The 19403-nt window shown below is 47.1% G+C and overlaps 1 protein-coding gene across 1 annotated transcript; it reads left to right on the top strand.

Annotated features, from left to right (window-relative positions):
* Nucleotides 1–1343: 1343 nt before the first annotated feature.
* Nucleotides 1344–9260, top strand: CLRN2 (clarin 2; the record flags this gene model as incomplete). Its single annotated transcript, XM_084869595.1, has 3 exons — nt 1344–1596; nt 7393–7572; nt 8995–9260. The coding sequence occupies 3 exons, from the start codon at nt 1344–1346 to the stop codon at nt 9258–9260; spliced, it is 699 nt and encodes a 232-aa protein (XP_084725721.1).
* Nucleotides 9261–19403: the final 10143 nt, after the last annotated feature.

Below are 19403 nucleotides of genomic sequence, written 5' to 3'. Positions count from 1 at the left end.
ATGTGAACCCCAGTTACAGGAAAGGACCCTGGCTTTCCATTCCCCTGTCTGCTCCCCCCTCGGCACTCTCCAGCTGAGGCCCCTGAACCTCCTGTTGGTTAGCAAGGAACCCTGGGGCCCCCCTCCAGACTTCTGTGACCCCAAAAAGGGATTTTTACGTGACCCTTCTGCCCAATCCGGCTCCCCAATGCCATTGCCAGTCTCACAAGATAGTAAGGGGACATTTAAGCAATAGACCACAAGTCAGCATTTTTAAAGCCACTGTAAAAGATAGAAATAAGGGACTGTTTCATGTCTGGTGGCTGCAGAATAAAAGAAGAAGAGAGGAAGAGTCCAGCACGGGGCTAGGGGGGTGGGAGGGGGAGGGCATTATTAGCTAACACATTGGAAAATCACGTTCCTTTCCCATGTCAGGGATGCTCCAGGCAGGGGGCGGCAGAGAGGACTGCAGTGGCACCCAGGCCACAGTCTCACCCAGGGCAGATTCCCCCAGGGGGAAATCCAGGAGCCACTGTCCAGCCCTGTCCACACACTTCATTAGAAACCTTCAGCACAGCCAAAACCGGTTTGGCTCAGTGGATAGAGAGTCAGCCTGCGGACTGAAAGGTCCCAGGTTCAATTCCGGTCAAGGGCATGTACCTTGGTTGTGGACACATCCCCAGTAGGGGGTGTGCAGGATGCAGCTGATTGATGTTTCTCTCTCATCAACGTTTCTGTCTGTCTATCCCTCTCCCTTCCTCTCTGTAAAAAAAATCAATAAAATACATTTTTTAAAAAGCCTTTGGCACCGAAGTCATTTCACGGTATTTCTGACAGCGGTGACATCTCAGAGAGAGAAGCGCCCTGCAGGCATCAGAATGATGGACATCTGACACCAGGCGTTGTTGGCAATAGTCAGGTGCTCACCGTTCCACGTTTTTCCTTCCTCCGTGTGCTTTTTGAGTGACTGTCGGTGTCTCTGTACAGTCAGGCCTGCCTGGTTTTGCCTGCTAATGACATCTTCGACGTGATGAGTCCACACCCGGGTTATTTAAATACGTGAAAGGGGGAAGGAACAATTAAACCCTGTGAAACATTAGGCCGGCGGGAGGTGTAGGGTTTCTTCCTTCAGTGGCACACTCGGCTACCCTGGCAGGCGAAGGGCTCTCTCAGAGGCTCAGGGACGCGGTTGTAAACACCGGCCCAAACGCAGGGCTGCGGGAGGCCCGGGGCATGGACTTGGGGTCTTGACATGGTGGGTTTCGAGGAGCCGATCTTGGGCCAGAGGGTCGCCCAGCGCCCGGACGATGTCAACGGCCCCCCCTGCGGCTCACACGCCCGGGGGATGACCTGCGCCCACTAGGATGCCCGGATGGTTCAAGAAGGCGTGGTACGGGCTGGCATCTCTGCTCAGCTTCTCCTCCTTCATCCTCATCATCGTCGCCCTGGTGCTGCCCCACTGGCTGAGCGGGAAGATCCTCTGTCAGACGGGAGTGGACCTGGTCAACGCCACGGACCCCGAGCTGGTCAAGTTCATCGGGGACATCTACTACGGGCTCTTCCGAGGGTGCAAGGTGCGGCAGTGCGGGCTTGGGGGCCGCGAGTCCCAGTTCACCAGTAAGTATGCTCGGGGCAGGAAAGATACTTTAGACGCTCACACCTATTTTTCCAAATCTGGAAGGGTGCTCGTGGCGAAACGTGGAGTTTGACTTCTGCCTCGCCCTGAGACACAAGGACAAAGTTCACACTCCCCCGGGGGTTCTTGTTCAGCACTAAGGAGAGACCTTGTTCCCCCTGTGAAGGCTCGTAGAGACATTAGAAATAGGGACTTGTGTTCCTTTTCGTTTACCCCTGTTCATAACAGCCGCTAAGATATTGAGTGCTTTCTTGAGCCAGACATTCTGCTTTGTGCTTCACACGGCTGGTCTCTTAAGCCTTACAACACATTTCTAAAGAAGGAATTATTAACGGTCCCATTTTGCGGAGGACCACCGTGAGGCTCAGAGAGGTTGCATAGCTTGCCTGAGGTTGCCCAGCCTGGAAGGAGCAGAGAGGGACTTCATGGCCACGCCCCCCGCCTCAGGCACTCTTGGCCAGTCCCACTGGCAGGTGCAGGAGGCTGCAAGCAGAAAGCAGCCACCAGAGAGCATGGCAACTGCTTCCACTTCCGTTTATATAAAAGCTTGGTATCTGCCCGGCTGGTGTTGCTCAGTGGTTGAGTGTTGACCCATGAACCGGGAGGTCATGGTTCAGTTCCTGGGCAGGGCATGTGCCCAGGTTACAGGCTTGATTCCCAGTGGGCGAGGGGTGCATGCAGGAGGCAGCCAGTCAATGATTCTCTCATCATTGACGTTTCTATCCCTCTTTCTCTCTCTCTTCCTCTCTGAAATCAGGAAAAAAAAAATTTTTAATTAAAACTTCAAGGTCTGAGAAAAGCAAATGGGGTCTGTGCTGGGCTCTGGAATCAGACCAGGCCGGTTCAAAGCCCAGCGTGCATGTTTGCTGGCGGGAGACCTCAGACAGGGCTGCCGGCCATGAACGTGGGAGGGCACGAGCATTGGCTGACAGGCACAAGTGCTGGCTGGCAGCCAGTGTCACATCAGAGCTGCTCTGGATGTAAGGAGAGCAGGACTCCGGGACTGGCCTTCCGGAAAGAAAAAACCAAAAACAAAAAAGACAATATTCTGCAAGTCAGATCGCTGGTGAGAACAGCGCTCTGCAAAATCAAAATTACTCCTCATACTGCTGAGAATAAGGAATTGTATTCCTTATTTGATTTTATAGTTCAGAATTGTAGTTCTTAAGCTGGGCCATTGACAAATACTCTAATACAAATTGACATCATTTAAATACATGAAGGAAATACATATTTTGTTATGTGTATTCAAGAACATAAGAATAGTTGCATTTACCCGCCAATGAAATTAGAATGGGATAATGAGGATATTGAAATATATAGCTCTATTAAAAACATAACAGCCCTGGGCAGGTGGCTCAATTGGTTGGTATGTCATCATGTACAACAAAAGATCAGGGGTTCGATTCTAGGTCAGGGCACACACCTAGGTTTCGAGTTCGATCCTCAGTCTGAGCACAGATGGGAGGCAACTGATCGATGTTTCTCTCTCTCAAAATCAATTTTTAAAAAACGTATCCTCGGGTGAGGATTTAAAAAAAGACATAACATAAACAGCTGAACACACACACACACACACACACACACACACACATATGAACAGTTAAATCAAAATAAAGGACAAGTTAAAAAGAAACACCCCAGAGCATCAATTTCCAAACCAATCATAGAGAAAATCAAAGAACTATATGTTTACCCGGGAACAACATGGGGGTTAGAGGTCCCAAACTGTAAGTTTAACCATCTGTTTACAAGATGAAATGATCAGCATGTAAGTGCACCTGTGAAGTTCAAATCCATGTTGTTCAAGAGTCAGCTGTAGTCCTGGCTCGGAGCTCAGTTGGTTAAAGCCACGTCCTGATACACCAAGGTTGTGGGTTCCATCCCCAGTAGGGGGCACATACAATAACCCACCAATGAATCCATAACTGAGAAGAACAACAAATTGATTTATCTGTCTATCTCTCTCTCTAAAATCAATCAATCAATCAATAAAAATTTAGGGGAGGAGGGAGTCAACTGTACATAACAACCAGTTAAGATCCTTTTTCATACCTGAGGACACATGACTAACAATTTTCATCTTTTGCTACTGGAATGAATATCCAATATATACAGCTTTGAACATATGTGAGTGTGCTCTCATGAAATCGCTTTGATAGAGTTACCAAATTGCCCTCTCAGGAGAGTATATGAATTAATATTCTACACAGTTTGACACCGTTATCAACACAGTGTATTGGCAAACTTTTTTATCTTTGCCAATCACATAGTGATTCTTTCCTATTTTAAGTGTTTGGAGAGGATTGCGATGCTAGTTGTGTTCTCGGAAGTGCATGTCAAGAAAAGGGATAATGAGCCCAGCCGGCGTGGCTCAGTGATTGAATGTCAACCTACGAACCAGGAGGTCACAATTCCATTCCCAGTTGGGGTAATATGCCCAGGTTGCAGGCTCTATCCCCAGTGTAGGGTGTGCAGGTGGCAGCTGATCTACGATTCTCTCTCATCATCGATATTTCTATCTCTCTCTCTCCCTGTCCCTTCCTCTCTGAAATCAGTAAAAATATCTTTCAAAAAGGAAGAAAGGGGTAATGAAACAAGTAGGTAACCAGGCAAAGCTACTATGTTTGGAATAAAAAGGGGCTGAAAGTGTGGGGGGGAAAACAAATGTGTATTAGGGGCACTGAAATGGGAGGGAAGGACGAGGAGTCTTATGCAGGAAAATCCCTTGGAAAGGAGTTTATTTTCCAGGGTCAAGTTTCCAGTGCTCATGAGATAACCTGGTGGAGATAACTATAAATGGAAAACACTTCTAGACAGGAAGTTAGATCAAAACTAAGGACGCAGACACAGAGTGTCTGGAAACTTCTGAGTGGAAAGGACACCTTAAAGGAAGACGGGCCAAAACGCTCGCCCTCAGGCTTGGGAGACAGGCACCTTCCATGAATAAAGGGGGGCCGTGAGCCAGCAAAGGCCCAGAAGGGAAAGGATTGGGGGTGATGGGGTGAGTGGACCCAGAAGAGCTTCGAGTCCTGGATCCTGAGGGGGACAGACGAAGAGGTGCCGGTCAGTGGTACCCAATGATGAAGGAGGGACTTTGGAGTTCAAAGACAAACCCCAATTTGACCAGGAGGTATTCAGTAGACACCCTGGAATAGTTGCAGAGGAGTGAATATGCCCTTTTCTTTAGTTTTTCATCATTTTGAAGTCTCCATTTATAACTACTGAAAATTGTTGTTGGGTCGAACCCTGGAGTCAGAATAAGAGCACCAGAGGCTGCTGATTGATTTTAAAAAGGCAGGCAATGATTTACTGAACTGTCCAGGACGGCCACGAGAGCACCACACACAGGTGGGAGTCCACACTCACGACCGCACCATTCCAGGTGTAGGAAGTCTTTTTAAAAGTCTAAACCAGCCGAAACCGGTTTGGCTCAGTGATAGAGTGTCGGTCTGTGGAGTGAAAGGTCCCGGGTTCGATTCTGGTCAAGGGCATGTACCTTGGTTTCGGGCACATCCCCTGTAGGGGATGTGCAAGAGGCGGCTGGTCAATGTTTCTCTCTCATCGACGTTTCTGGCTCTCTATCTCTCTCCCTTCCTCTCTGTAAAAAAAAATCAATAAAGTATATGTATTAAAAAAAAAAAAAAGTCTAAACCACAAGGATTTTCCTTTGTTCTAAATTTTAAATTTTAAATTTTAAAGGCTGGGAACAGCCCGCAGGGTCATTCCCAGCCACATCCTCATGGACGTTGGAATGTGGCCCTATCTTGAGATAGCAGATAGTACAGAAGCAGAGCTGAGCGGTTAATCTCTAAAGGTTATCTACAGTTTCTACTCCTGAAGCTACTGAGTCAGTGGGAATCAGTATCCTGTGGTCCTGGTCCACAGGTACAGAAAAATTGCCTTAGCCTCCAGGTCTCAATCTGGAAGCTGAGGCAACTACCCTATTGTCTAAGCAGGTAAGCGAGTGCCGAAGCCAGAATAGCAGGGTTAAAATTAAAACAGCAGTTTTTACCTAAGTATGGTTGCTACGGAACCATACTTCAAAAATAGTGATCTAAGCTCTGTAGGCTATTCAGGGCTATAATCCTATGTGTAGAGTTCAGGGTCACCTTACCCAAAGATAAGGGAGGTAATGTCCCCAAACCTGTGGGGAAAAGGGGTTCGTAAAATCAACCTCCTAATCCTGTCACAAGGGTTAAAGGAGAGAGCAAACGTGAAATGCTTGGCCACTGACTGTTCAGTACATGCTGATTACCCCCAATTCACACTGTGTGCAGGTATCATTATCCCCATTACACTGATGAGGAGACTGGGGGTCTGTGAAGTCAGAGAGTAAAAATAGTAACAGCAACAACCACAGCCACCCTTTTGGGGAACTGACGTTTTCCCAGGCAATATTCAAAATACTCTATTATAATGGAAAGATATGTACACATATAATACCATAAATAAATAAATAAACAAACAAACAAACAAATAAAATACTCTATTATGATACATCATTTAATCTTCACTGCTAGCACGTGGTGGCAAATATAGAGAAAACAAATGCCAATGAATATTTCACTCAATTATCCCGCCGCATGTATATTGATATTTTCAAAGAGTACTGTGCAACGTAAGGATTGGGTGTCCACCAGACACGGGGAAATAATGTCTGCCTTGCTGAGTCATTATGAGTGATGCACAGTGGTGCTCCGTGCTTGCCGTAGTGCCCAGTACTGTGCTCTGTTATCATCCCTACACACTTCACTTGATCCACTGGACAATCTTGTAAGATGGGTATGGAGGGCAGGGTTTAGACTCTAAACTTTAGAGGATCCTATTTGACAGTTGTGGCAAATGAGCAAAGCTGGGATTTGGACCCAGATCTTTGGGTGCCATATGTAGGCTTCGCTCAGCTACATCCCTCTGCCCTCTTCACAGATATGCCTGAAACCAATCCTGATTTAATGAAGGCAACTCTCTGTTAACACATATTCAAGCTTTGTGATCGTCCTCTTTCACTGACTCTCTTGCCAACCTCTTTTGCCAAAGAGACTCCATCTGCCTGGCCAGGAGATCACGGTTCAATTCCCGGTCGGGACACATGCCCAGGTTGCAGGCTTAATTCTCTCTCATCAGTGATGTTTCTATCTCTCTCCTCCCTTCCTCTCTGAAATCAATAATATATACATATAAATAAATATATATGATCTCTGAACGCAATAATCTGGCCATTCAGTGTGTGTGTGTGTGTGTGTGTGTGTGTGTGTATTAGAGGCCCGGTGCACGAATTCGTGCATGGGTGGGATCCAGCCAGCCTGGCCAGGGAGAAGGGACATGGGTGGTTGGACTGCCTGCCTGCTGGTCCAACTCCTGGTCGAGGGGACAATTTGCATATTAGCCTTTTATTATATAGGATATACACTGAGTGGCCAGATTATTATGATCTCTGAACGCATAATAATCTGGCCACTCTGTATATACAGTATACATATATACTGTATATACATAAATGCCGTCCAGGTTTATATGCACCAGCTCACACCAGACCCCAGAGCTGTGCAGTCAACGTGCTTTCTCCCCGAGGAAGAGAGGATGGTTGGGCAACTCACAAGTGGCAGACGCGGGGGCCATGACTTCATCCCTGGAAGGCTGCAGCTCTTTGAAAGCCCAGCACTCGCTGCCGGGCCCTCACCCTCTCTAGTAAAGCCTCTGTGGTACGCCAGCGTGGGCCCCAGGAATGTGAGCCAAGCTCTGACATTGAAATGACAGCCGTGTCCCCTTTGCAGTCTTCCCCCAGCTGGTGAAGGAGCTCAATGCGGGCCTGCACGTGATGATCCTGCTGCTCCTCTTCCTGGCCTTGCCCCTGGCTCTGGTCAGCATGGGCTTCGCCATCCTCAACATGATCCAGGTGCCCTACAAGGCGGTCAATGGGCCCGGCGGCATCTGCCTCTGGAACGTGCTGGCAGGTGAGGAGGGCCCCTGGGGGAGGCTGAGTTCCGAGAACCTGGTGGAGGGTGTGAGGGCATTCACCTGCCGCCTCCACCTTCATTTTCCCTGGGTCTACAGCCTTCCTGTCGGGCCCTGATGTCCTTACTGAACACGGCAGAGTCTCTGTCACAATAAAGGCCAAATGGTTAGTGCGCATGAGTAGAGGCTGCTGCTGGGAGGAGCCCTCGCAGGTGACAGAAGAGAAGAAATCCGGGGGTTTCACCTGCCTGTTTTATTTAAACCTCACAGCCTCGCTGAAACTGGTTTGGCTCAGTGGATAGAGCACCGGCCTGCAGACTGAAAGGTCCCAGGTTCGATTATAGTCAAGGGCACATACCTTGGTTGGGAGCACATCCCCAGTGGGAGATGTGCAAGAGGCAGCTGATCGATGATTCTCTCTCATCAATGTTTCTAACTCTCTATTCCTCTCTCTTCCTCTCTGTAAAAAAATCAATAAAATATATCAAAAAATGATAAAAATAAATAAACCTCACAGCTTCCATGTAAGGGGTAGGGAGTGTTATTAGCCCCCCATTTACAGATGAGGAGCCCAAAGCTCACAGGTAAGGTCACACAGCAGCAAGGAGCAGAGATGGGATTCGGACCCGGGTAAAGCTGAGCCCAAGACTTTTGCCTTTTCATCAACCCTTGGTCTCACTGATGACCATGGCGCCCTATTTTCCAAGCCAAACCAGGGCCTGGGCCAGGGGGGAGCCTACAATGGAAATGGATGCCCTTGACCGGAATCGAGCCCGGGACCCTTTGGTCTGCAGGCCACGGCTCTATTCACTGAGCCAAACCAGCTAGGGCATGCAAGATGCTCTTATATCTTCCCACAGTGCCCTCAGGGCCTACATCCTAATCTCAAATGGTTTAGAAATTGAACTAATCCAGATATGCACACCCTAGAAAGAAAGGCACTGGGCAGGGGGGAAATTAGAGGGGTCAAGGGTGAGAGGCCATCCTATCTGAAGCTTATCCTCTTTCTGCAACACCTCTCATCCCTCACACCGTGTGGGCTACCTGCCGCTTTAAGAAAGCAATTTAAAATTTGTGTCTCCATAAATATATATATATATATTTGATTTTTTGCAGAGAGGAAGGGAGAGGGATAGAGAGTTAGAAACATCGATGAGAGAGAAACATTGATTCGGCTGCCTCCTGCACACCCCCTACTGGGATGTGCCCACAACCAAGGTACATGCCCTTGACTGGAATCGAACCCAGGACCCTTCTGTCTGCAGGCGGACGCTCTATCCATGGAGCCACACCGGCTAGGGCTCCCTAAGGGCTTTTTTTTTTTTTTTTTTTTTAAGCCATATCAAGTGTGTTGCCTGGGCCGCAGGTTGTTACTGCTGGCGAAAGGCGCTGCGAGTGAGGGCCGCCTCTCTGGGTTGCAGGTGGCGTCGTGGCCTTGGCCATCACTAGCTTCATGGCCGCCGTGCGGTTCCACGAGCTGACGGAGCGCATCGCCAACTTCCAGGAGCGGCTGTTCCGCTTCGTGGTGGTGGAGGAGCGGTACGAGGAGTCCTTCTGGATCTGCGTGGCCAGCGCCTCCGCCCACGCCGCCAACTTGGTGGTGGTGGCCATCAGTCAGATCCCCCTCCCGGAGATTAAGACCAAAATAGAAGAGGCCACGGTCACGGCCGAGGACATCTTGTATTGATAGCCTTCTCCTGGCCGGCCACGCCGTCTCCTAAGTCAGCCTGGGGCGGGAGGGGAGGCCTCATCCTGGCTGCGGGCTTCGCCGTCCAGAAGGCCCATGATTTGGGCTAATAGAAGAAGGCGACGGGAGGACGGAGGCTGGTACCGCGGCCAGGCAAGAAAAACGTTCCCGGATTCCCGGCATCGCTGTCCTTCCCTCTCCACGGCCTTGGACTTGGAGTTGGAGACTTTGCACTTGCCAGCTGTGTGACATTGGACCATTCATTTCACGTCTACTTCTCAGTCCCCTCGTCTGTGAAATGGGGATAAGAATGACCTCACATGATGGAATGGGCTAGCATGTTGCCAGGCTGCGGATATTGTAGGGCATTCCACAAATATAACACACGAATATAAGAACATTCCAATAGAAGCCTCTGGACCCTGGCCTATTCCATGCATTATGGCGGGGGGAGGTTTGTTGATGTCCCTGCCTTCCGGAAACACTGAATCTTCCCACCTGACACAGGAACCAGAGAGCAATAATAACATTAAGAATGAAAATAACTACCTTTTTTTTTTTTTTTTTTTTTTTTTTTTTTTAGTGATTACTACATGCAAAAAGTTGTTCTTAGAGTTTTAGGTACATTAGGCTCTCACTGCAACCATAGATGGTCAGTACGGCTTTCTATTTCCATTTTATAGATGAAACTAAGGCGCGGGGAGGTTGGGTAACACGTGAGGTTGTTGGGGGGCTTGAACCCTGGAAGCTGGAGCCAGGGTTTGCATGGGCAAGCACTTTGCTAGTCTGTTGTCTGGTGCGTAAAGCAATGGCAGCGGCGCAGTGTGTGTGATCGACAGCGCAGACATAGAAGGCTGAAGAAGGAATGAGTTCTTCGGGAATGGAGGAAGGGACGTGGGATTAAATAAAGAATGTGTCACACGGGTGACATTGGATCTGAACACTGAAAGGTGAGCAGTTTTTCCAGTGGTGAAGGAAGCAGGGCTGGGCAAAGGCCTTCAGGATGTGTCTGTGATGAGGGGAGGTGCAAGGTGTGGAATTACAAGGAGGGCGTGGAAGCCTGGGGATAACCCAGAGGGATGAGAACTAATCCACCCGGGTGGAGAAGCCCAGCTGTTCTGTGTTGGGCATGCACTTTCCTAAGCGGTATTGTGTGACGGTTAATTGGATGTGTTGACTTCGCTAGGCCGCGGGACCCCGATGTTTGCTCAAACACTATTCCAGATGTTTTTTGTGAAGGTACTTTTGGGATGGGATTTACATTTAAATTAGTAGACTCTGAATAAAGCAGATTGCCCTGCGTATGTGGGTGGGCCTCGTCTGATCAGTTGAAGGCCTGAAGGATAAGACTTTCTAGTCCCAAGGGAGAGGGAATTCTGCCAACAGTTGCCATTGAACTTAAAATGCATCTCTTTCCTGGAACCAGCTTACCCTACAGATTTTGGTCTTTCCAATATCCACAATCATGTAAGCCAATTTCTTAAAATAAATACCCCCCTCCTCTCTCTCTCTTTCTCTCCCTTTCTCTCTCTCTCTCTCTCTCTCTCTCTCTCTCTCTCTCTCTCTCTCTCTTCCTCTCTCTCTCTCTCACCATATTTACATAATGCACACACATTCTCTGTTTCTATGCCTCTGGAGAACCCTCTCTCACTCAATCATATTAATTTATTAATTCCTGGGGTGGATCTTCTCCCAGGTCTCCTGTCTTTATGCCAAATAAACGTTAACTAATCCCCCAAATTAGCTCCTTCTTACATGACACCCGATTTGGACTCTCTCTGCCTTTGCTTAATGCATAAGTGTCCATGGCATTGTTCTGTCCTAATTGCTTATGACCCCTGTGGGGCCATCTGTCTCTTTCAGCCCTCCACCCCCACCCCAGACACAGCTGCAGGCCTAGTTAGTGGACTGATGTCACTCATCAAATATGCAGATGGCACATGGCTGAGGGGAGAGTTAACTCGAGAGGCGATGGATCCAAAAGATAGCGGCAGACTGCAGTGCTGTCTCCAAACACATGGGAATGTCAGTGTCCCGCTAAGTTTAACATCAAGTCCTGCTGACAGTGAAAAACAATCAATCACATAAATACGGGAGGCGAAGGCGACAGGTTACATGAATAACCTCTGAGGATCTGGGTACATTTATTCATTCAACGAGTATAGGAACTGATCCGGTGCTGGGAGTAGAGCAATGAGCAAACACAAAAGTCCCTGCCCTCCAGAGATGTCCTTCTCCCAGTGGCAGGAGATGACGTGCTGAGAAAGCGACTGATGGAGCCACAGAGCCCTTGGCCCAGCCATACTCTCACCCTGATGCTGACCCAGGCATGTGCGGGCTGTCACGAAGGGACAGGGTGGATTTGCTTTTGCTCCCAATAGCAGAATTACCTTATCAAGATGGTAACCTTGATCGGATGGAGGTGTTCCAGGGAGCGAAGGGCAGGCTTTTGTTCCTGTGTGCGTATTCCTGGCGAGGGAGTTCACGGTTTTCTAAAGAGTTTCAGAAGTGTCTGTAGCACCTGAAGGGTTTTAAACCAACGACGCATCAGGGCCAGCTGCAAGGTCGCTGGAGCTAATCAGGTCAACACAGTTCACTCCCGTGGTCACCCAAGTGTGGAGAGAATGTGTGGCTCCTTCAGTTTGACTGTAGCTAATGGCCTGGTCATGCATACGGTCTCTCCAGGGAATGCTGAGCCTCCCTGGGATACAGCGGCTTCTCCTGAAGGTGGCTCTCCGGTGATGGAAGAGGAAGGCACCCACACACATACTTCTGGCCTCCTGCTGGCTTGCGGGGAGAAGGAGGGAGCTAGGTTCCTGGCCCCCTGACTGCCGCTTGCTCTGCCAGCCTCTCCAGCGCTGCCTGTGACTGGAATAATTCGTGAAACGTTCTTTCAACTGGTCCCAGTCCAGTCACTGCTGGAAGGCTTGCCCTCATCTTGGATCCTGTGGGCCTGATGATCCCTGAATGGCCAGCAAGTGCTTGCTCCCTCCAGCTCACCTGTCTGCTGGTCCACACCCAGGCTCTGCTGCAGTCACCCACCTGCCTCAGCAGCCCAGCATCCTGCCCCCAGGCATAGGGGTGGGATTGCCGGGGGGGGGGGGGGGGGGGGGGGGGGCGGCGTCCTGGAGTCCTCTCCATTTCTTCTTACAAAGTGATTAAGGCGATTCAAAGACTAGTAATCTCCACTCAAATTGCACTTAAGAAATTTCCTGCTAATGTGATGTAGTCCATTATAAAATAAATTCTGTTTTAAAAATTAAGTCTCCAGACTTTATTAAAAATTTTTAAATTAAATCACAGAATAGTCTGTAATTGGCATGAAATAGTATATACTTGGTATGAAAGTAAAATCTCACACGCAGAGCCCATTGAGATGGTTATAGTCCCCCACACCTGGAAAAAACATTGTGGAACTCATTTCCTGCCAAGTGCTTCAGGCGGCCTTGACAATGGCCGAAAGTTGATGGGGGGAACATGATTCTGTGCCTTAGGTGCTGCCCAACCCTTTCGAGGTCACCATTTCCTCATTCGGAGAATGAGAAAGTTGCACTGCACGCCAACGACCACCCCGTGTACTTGACGTGCTTCCTTCCTGTGTCTGACAACAATTACTCAAGAAACATAATGCTGTCTTTATTTTACAGACTCCAGAGAACTTAAGTAGCTTGCTCAAGTCACATTACAACTAAAGAATGGAGGAAGGGTTCAACCCCCATCTGCATAGTGTCAAGACCACCGTTCTCCCACTACCCCATGCTTGCCTTGCCTTGTCACAGAAGACCGGAGAAAATCCAAGCAATGCTTAGAGAATGAGTTACACTGCCTTGTTACACAGACGGTCTCAGTGGAGTCACCGTCCAAAAAATCTGAGCAAAGCAATATGGTGGGAGCTTTACTTTATGTTCTATTGGTCTCTTTGTCCCCCAAATATGTTTTTTTCCGGGCCTTTAGCAGGCTTTACAAAGAGCCCCAGGTAGATGTTTTGCAGGCAGCTTGTAACCTTGAGCACAGCACAACTTAGTGGATAACTAACAGGCACCTGGTATGGGGGTGAGTAGAAACAGCAGCAGAGCCTCTTGCAAGGTCAGACAGTTGAATTCACAGAACAAAGGACTATTTGTACATAGTATAAATTCAAACAGCAGTTTTTACAAATAGAGATTGCTATATTATAGAAAGAATTAGCTTTTAGCCTTCTCATCCTGAATGACTCGAGGCGGGGGGGGGCGGCGGGGAGGGGGGGGTTGCAAGTTACAAGTTGCACCCGCCCAAGGGGTATCTGCTCAAATCTAGTCCATGTTCCCCTGGCTTGTCACGGCCTGAACGCTCAGGGATGTTCCCACCCAGAAAGGGAGTCTCTTCCTTACACTCACCAAGGTGTCTGCTAGGCTCACAGTGCTTCATCCCCATCCATGTAAAGTACAAATGTTCATGATAATATTAGTTTATGACATGGATTATAGCATGATGATTACTTTTCATATGTCCCTTAAAATTATCATCATTGATAGATTATCACTCCTCCTCATTTTCCTTGTAGTTGTGCTTGTTAAAGTAGGCGTAGGGCTTCAGAAGAAACCTGTGTCACCATGACCAACATGAAGATATTGCCGAATAAATTGGGGTTTATGCTCCCCCTTGCTCAACTGCAAGGCGCCCGTGAGCCAACAGGTCCATGCCAGGCTTTGTGCTGCGTTCTCCACACCAATCATCTCGTTTCATCCTCACAAAAACCTGAGGAGTTACTCTGATCACCAGCTATTGGGTTAAAGAATTAGAAACCTAGTTTTCTCCCTTGTAAAATAACCAACTTGAATAAGATGATCTCTGGTTTTGCTTTTCACTCTAAAATGTTTTTTAATCTTATATTTTAAAAACTTATTTTAGAGAGAGAAAGGGGGAAAGAAAAGGGAGGGAGAGGGGAAGAGGAAGAGAGAGAGCTGAGTCCTTTGCCTTGAGGGCTTCCATCCAATTTCCAAAGGCAGGGACCGTGGGGTACTTCCCAGGGGAGGATCTCAATAGAATATTCATCATCTTTTCAGGTGTGTCCTCTCAGGATCACGGTCAGGGGGTCATTAGCGCAGCTGGCTTTGAGGTCAGCCACTACAACCTAGATGCACTCAGAGGACAGACCTTGTGAAGATCCAGACCGTCTCCAAGCTAATCAGGCAGGCCTCAGGAGAAACCAGCCCTGCTGACACTTTGAACTCAGACTTCCAACCCCTAGAACTGTGAGACATAAATTTCTGATGTTTAGAAACGGATTCTGTTAAAAACTGAAGTGGTGTGATCACTTTTCACCACTAGGGGGAAGCAGTGCACGGGCTCTCATTGCATTGTGTCCTGGGCTGTGACCATTGGCTGGACAGGGGATCTTGAATGGTTCTTCCAACTCAGATTCGGTCTGATCCTAATATGCAATTCCAAATTTAAATTACATAGGAAAAGTCCTTTTATATTGTATATAAAAGTTCTGGCTAATTATTTTGGGCATCATTTCTCAGGGGGGAATTGCAGGACCCGAGAGGATAGAAACTGCTAGAGTGTTAGAGGTCTTCTATCTTTTAAGTCATCTGTAAAGACACGGCCACAAAAGGATTTTTTTTTTTTTTGGTCTTCTGGGGGGGACAACAATAAAATACTTGGTTAACTGACAACTCATCAAGTATAAAAAGAAATGGGGCAACCCTGATTGGATCAAATTTTTTTTTTTTTATCTGTAAAGGTTCACTCTTTAAAAGTTATTATCATTATAATAATACACACCAAAAAATTTTGGAAAACACAAAACTATGAGAAAGCAGATGAATATTAACCCAATATGGATATTTTAATTTATTTTCTTAAATGATTGATACTTTAAATCTTTTCTGGAATAAGGAAAGCAGATGGATGGATGGGTGAATGGACGGATGGATGGATGGATGGATGGATAGATGATTACACAGGAAATATCTCAATAGTTTCTAAACCTGAACTTTAAAAAACTAAATAAGAATCTACTGGGGTTGGGGAGGAGAGAGGATAGTAGATTCCTGTGTGTGTGTGTGTGTGTGTGTGCTCTCCAGTTGAAAGTTTAGACTTGGCATTTGGGAATTACTGACATACTTGAGTTTGTGGGTGGTGCCACAGAAAATATTCAGGGCCTGCAAGGTTAAGTTCTTAAATTTCACTAACCCAAATTTCGGAGGCCAAATTGGAATTAAAGTAGCCATAAAAAAAAAAGAAATGATTTTGTAATAGGAAAAATTGCAGAAGGCATGTATTTGACATGCTGACACCTAATGATACTTTCTTTTAAAAAAAAATACTTCCTTTTTGAAGTCAGTAATATTTTATTAGAGGAGGGAGTTTATCTGAAGCCTCCACTACTCAGCACAGTTTGTCACTGGAGGTATAAAGAGAACACACTGCTGAACAAACTGATTTACAAGCGCTATCACTCACCAATGACCTTCGTTCACATGACAAGGAAGATTATTCTCTGAGAAGACCAAGTTCAGGGGATTATTGAAGGCGGATCCCAGACCTGATAGTGGTGAGAATAAGGGAAGAGGATTCAGAAATGCAAATCAAAATGACAAAGTGGTACCATCTCACACCTGTCAGAATGGCCATCATCAACAAATGACAAGTGCTGGCGAGGATGTGGAGAAAAGGGAACCCTCTTGCACTGCTGGTGGGAATGCAGGCTGGTGCAGCCACTGTGGAGGACAGTATGGAGTTTCCTCAAAAAAACTGAAAATGGAACTTCCATTTGACCCAGTGATCCCACTTCTAGAAATATATCCCAAGAAACTAGAAACACTAATCAGAAAGGATATATGCACCCATATGTTCATAGCAGCACAATTCACCATAGCTAAGATTTGGAAACACCCTAAATGGCCATCAGCAGATGAGTGGATTAGAAATCTGTGGTACATCTACACAATGGAATAGTACGCTGCTATAAAAAAAGGAGTTCTTACCATTTGCAGCAGCATGGATGGACCTGGAGAGCATTATTTTAAGTGAAATAAGCCAAGCAATGAAAGAAAAATACCACATGATCTCACTCATTTATGGAAAATAAAAAACATTATAACCTGATGAGCAAAAAGATAGATATAGAGGCAGTAAAGCACCGAACAGACTGTCAAATTATAGCGGGAAGGCTGGGGAGTGTTGGAGAGTGGGGGGAAGAGATCAACCAAAGGACTTGTATGCATGCATATAAGCACAACCAATGGACACAAGACACTGGGCTGGGTGTGGGATGAGGGCATGAGACTGGGGTAGGGGAGGCTGGGGGAAAGTCAATGGGGGGGGGGGAAAGGAGATATATGAACTACTATATGTAATTCTTTAAACAATTAAAAAAAGAAGAGGATTCATCTTTACTCTTAGCTCATGGAGGCAGGAGAATGCAAGGAGACTTTTAAAAGGCATGTGGGCACACCTTCAAGTATAATGACCTTGAGATTCGGGTCTTATAAGTAAGCAGGACTAGATCCCCTTAAGGCTGGATGACAGGGGAGCTGGGAGGGGGGGCCAGGTGAGACTCCTGCCAAAAAAGCTGATTAAGACCAGAAGTGTCATCCGGCCAGTGTGCTTCACTGGTTGAGCATCAACCCATGAACCGAGAAGTCGTTATTTCAATTCCTGGCCAATTAAGCACATGCCCAGTTTTCAGGCCAATTCCCAGTAGGAGACATGCAGGAGTCAGCCAGTCAATGGCGTTTCTCTCTCATCAATGTTTCTATCTCTATCCCTCTCCCTTCCTCTCTCTCTAAAAATCAATGAAAACATTTTAAAAAGACCTGAAGGGCAGAAAGTTCAAGTGGGCTTGAAAGTGAAGGCCAGAACTAGCTGAGGCCTGAGTCAGGTGAAGCAGTGAGTCAGGTATGGGAGGGAGAGGACTGTGATGACTCACTGGCAGCCAGCACGGCGTTCACCTCAGCAGCTGCTGGGAGCAGAGTCTACATGGGGCGTCCCCCTGCCTGAGCCAGCAGCCTGACTCAGAGGAACCCAGGGACCCCGGGGCCTCAGAAAAGCCTCTCTGGACATCAGAAATGAGACGGTGCTTCATCATCAGCGTCACCAGAATGCTGGTGAGAAAGGCAGAATCTTGGGCCCTCCTCCAGACCCTCTGAATCAGAAAGCGCGCTTTTACAGGACCCGGGGGCCATTCTACACACTCGAGGTTAGGGATTCTAGACCACCTAACCATAGCGGTGAGTCAATGGCATCAAGAGTGGCCACGGCAGACTCTTCATTCACTCATTCATTCATTCATTCATTCACTTAGGAAGACGCCCAGCCCGAGGGGTCCTGATGTAAGTGCAGAATTAGCAGGATCAATAGGTTAAAGGCTACCCTCCCTGCAGATAAGAAGAGTATGCGGATCTTACACAGACTGCTCAAGGTACAGAAGTGTCGCATTACATCTATATTCACTGGTAGAGCTGAAGCTGGTTTGGCTCAGTGGTAGAGCGTTGGTCTGCAGACTGAAAGATCCCAGGTTCGATTCTAGTCAAGGGCATGTACATTGGTTGTGGGCACATCCCCGATAGGGGTTGTGCAAGAGGTAGCTGTTTGATGTTTCTCTCTCATCGACGTTTCTAGCTCTCTCTCTCTCTCTCTCCCTTCCTCTCTGTAAAAAATCAATAAAATATATATTTAAAAAATAAAATATATTCACTGGTAGAATTGATAGAAATGAAACAAATCTATTTTTTTGTGTATTTTACTTCTCAAAAGCAAGGCAAAATATTGCCTTAACTCCAGGAAAATCACAACTACAGGTGTTGCCTGTTCACAATGCTTCAGCATTCTTTCTCGCGGTTCACAAATCTCTTCCTCGCATTCAGTCCCTACATAGAGTCACCTGACCTCCATGTCCCCAAACTGCACTCCACTGCAATTACTGGGCATTGGTTTTCTAACTCTGGAACTGGAGTCTGTGGGGCTCAGAAATACACATTTCTACCGTTCTCAAATTTCAGAATCAGCCCGTTAGCTTTTGAAAAATATAAACTTTCAGCTCACCCAATTCTGAGTGAGAGGATTAGGGGTGAAACCTGGAGCTCATGTCTCTATAAGCACCCCAGGGAAATCTTACACACCCGGGCCACAACCGCACCGTGGGTTTAGGGCAGTGGTCTGCAAACCATAGCTCAAAAGCCACTTGTGGCTCTTTGGCCCCTTGAGGGTGACTCTTCCACAAAATACCAAGGCCTGGCGAGTCTATTTTGAAGAAGTGGTGTTAGAAGAAGTTTAAGTTTTAAAAAATTGGCTCTCTAAAGAAATTTCAATCATTGTACTGTTTTTGGCTCTGTTGACTAATGAGTTTGCCGACCACTGCTCTAGGGCAGTGTTTCCCAACCTTCTCTCATGATGAGAATCACCTGGTGGAGTTGTTAAAACACAGATTCCTGAATCCCAACTAAGAAGTGCTAAACTAGGATTTTTGAGAACATATAGGTAAAATTGCATACCTAACTTAGTGCTCTGTATATAACATCTGTCTTAGAGCACTAGTTAAGTATACAATTTTACCTATATGTTCCAAAAAATCCTAGTTTAGCACTTCTTAGTTGGGATTCAGGAATCTGTGTTTTAACAACTCCACCAGGTGATTCTCATCATGAGAGAAGGTTGGGAAACACTGCTCTAGGGATTAGTGATAGCTTCCTACCCAGAGGCCTCACTTCCCAGAGGCGAAGAGGGGTTAACCAGAGTAGCCCCAGAGATGCGCTGGCTTTACAAGCACTTCTGTAACACCAGCGATGCCAATGAAACCGGGTTGAAACAGGGCAGAACTTGGACCGACTTGCCTGGTGATGCTTCCCAGGCAGGACGGGGTGCCTGAACTTGAACCTCTGCCATCCGGAGGGAGAACAGTGACTCACAGGGAAGCCTAAGAGGTTAAGGACTTTGTATTCTCCAGTAATTCCCTCAGAAAACTGTCCCAATATAATCCAGCTAGAAGCAGCCGATTGCACAATGATAATTTTTATTTATTTTTATTTTTAAAATGTATTTCTACTGATTTCAGAGAGGAAGGAAGAGGGAGAGAGAGAGAGTTAGAAACATCAGTGATGAGAGATAATCATCGATCGGCTGCCTCTTGCACACCTCACACTGGGAATGGAGACC

Source organism: Pipistrellus hanaki, assembly GCF_964339955.1.
Source record: "Pipistrellus hanaki genome assembly, chromosome: 1".
NCBI classification, from domain to species: Eukaryota; Metazoa; Chordata; class Mammalia; order Chiroptera; family Vespertilionidae; genus Pipistrellus; species Pipistrellus hanaki.
The sequence above is the reverse complement of the archived record's forward strand: the minus strand, read 5'-3'. Positions and strand labels throughout refer to the sequence as shown.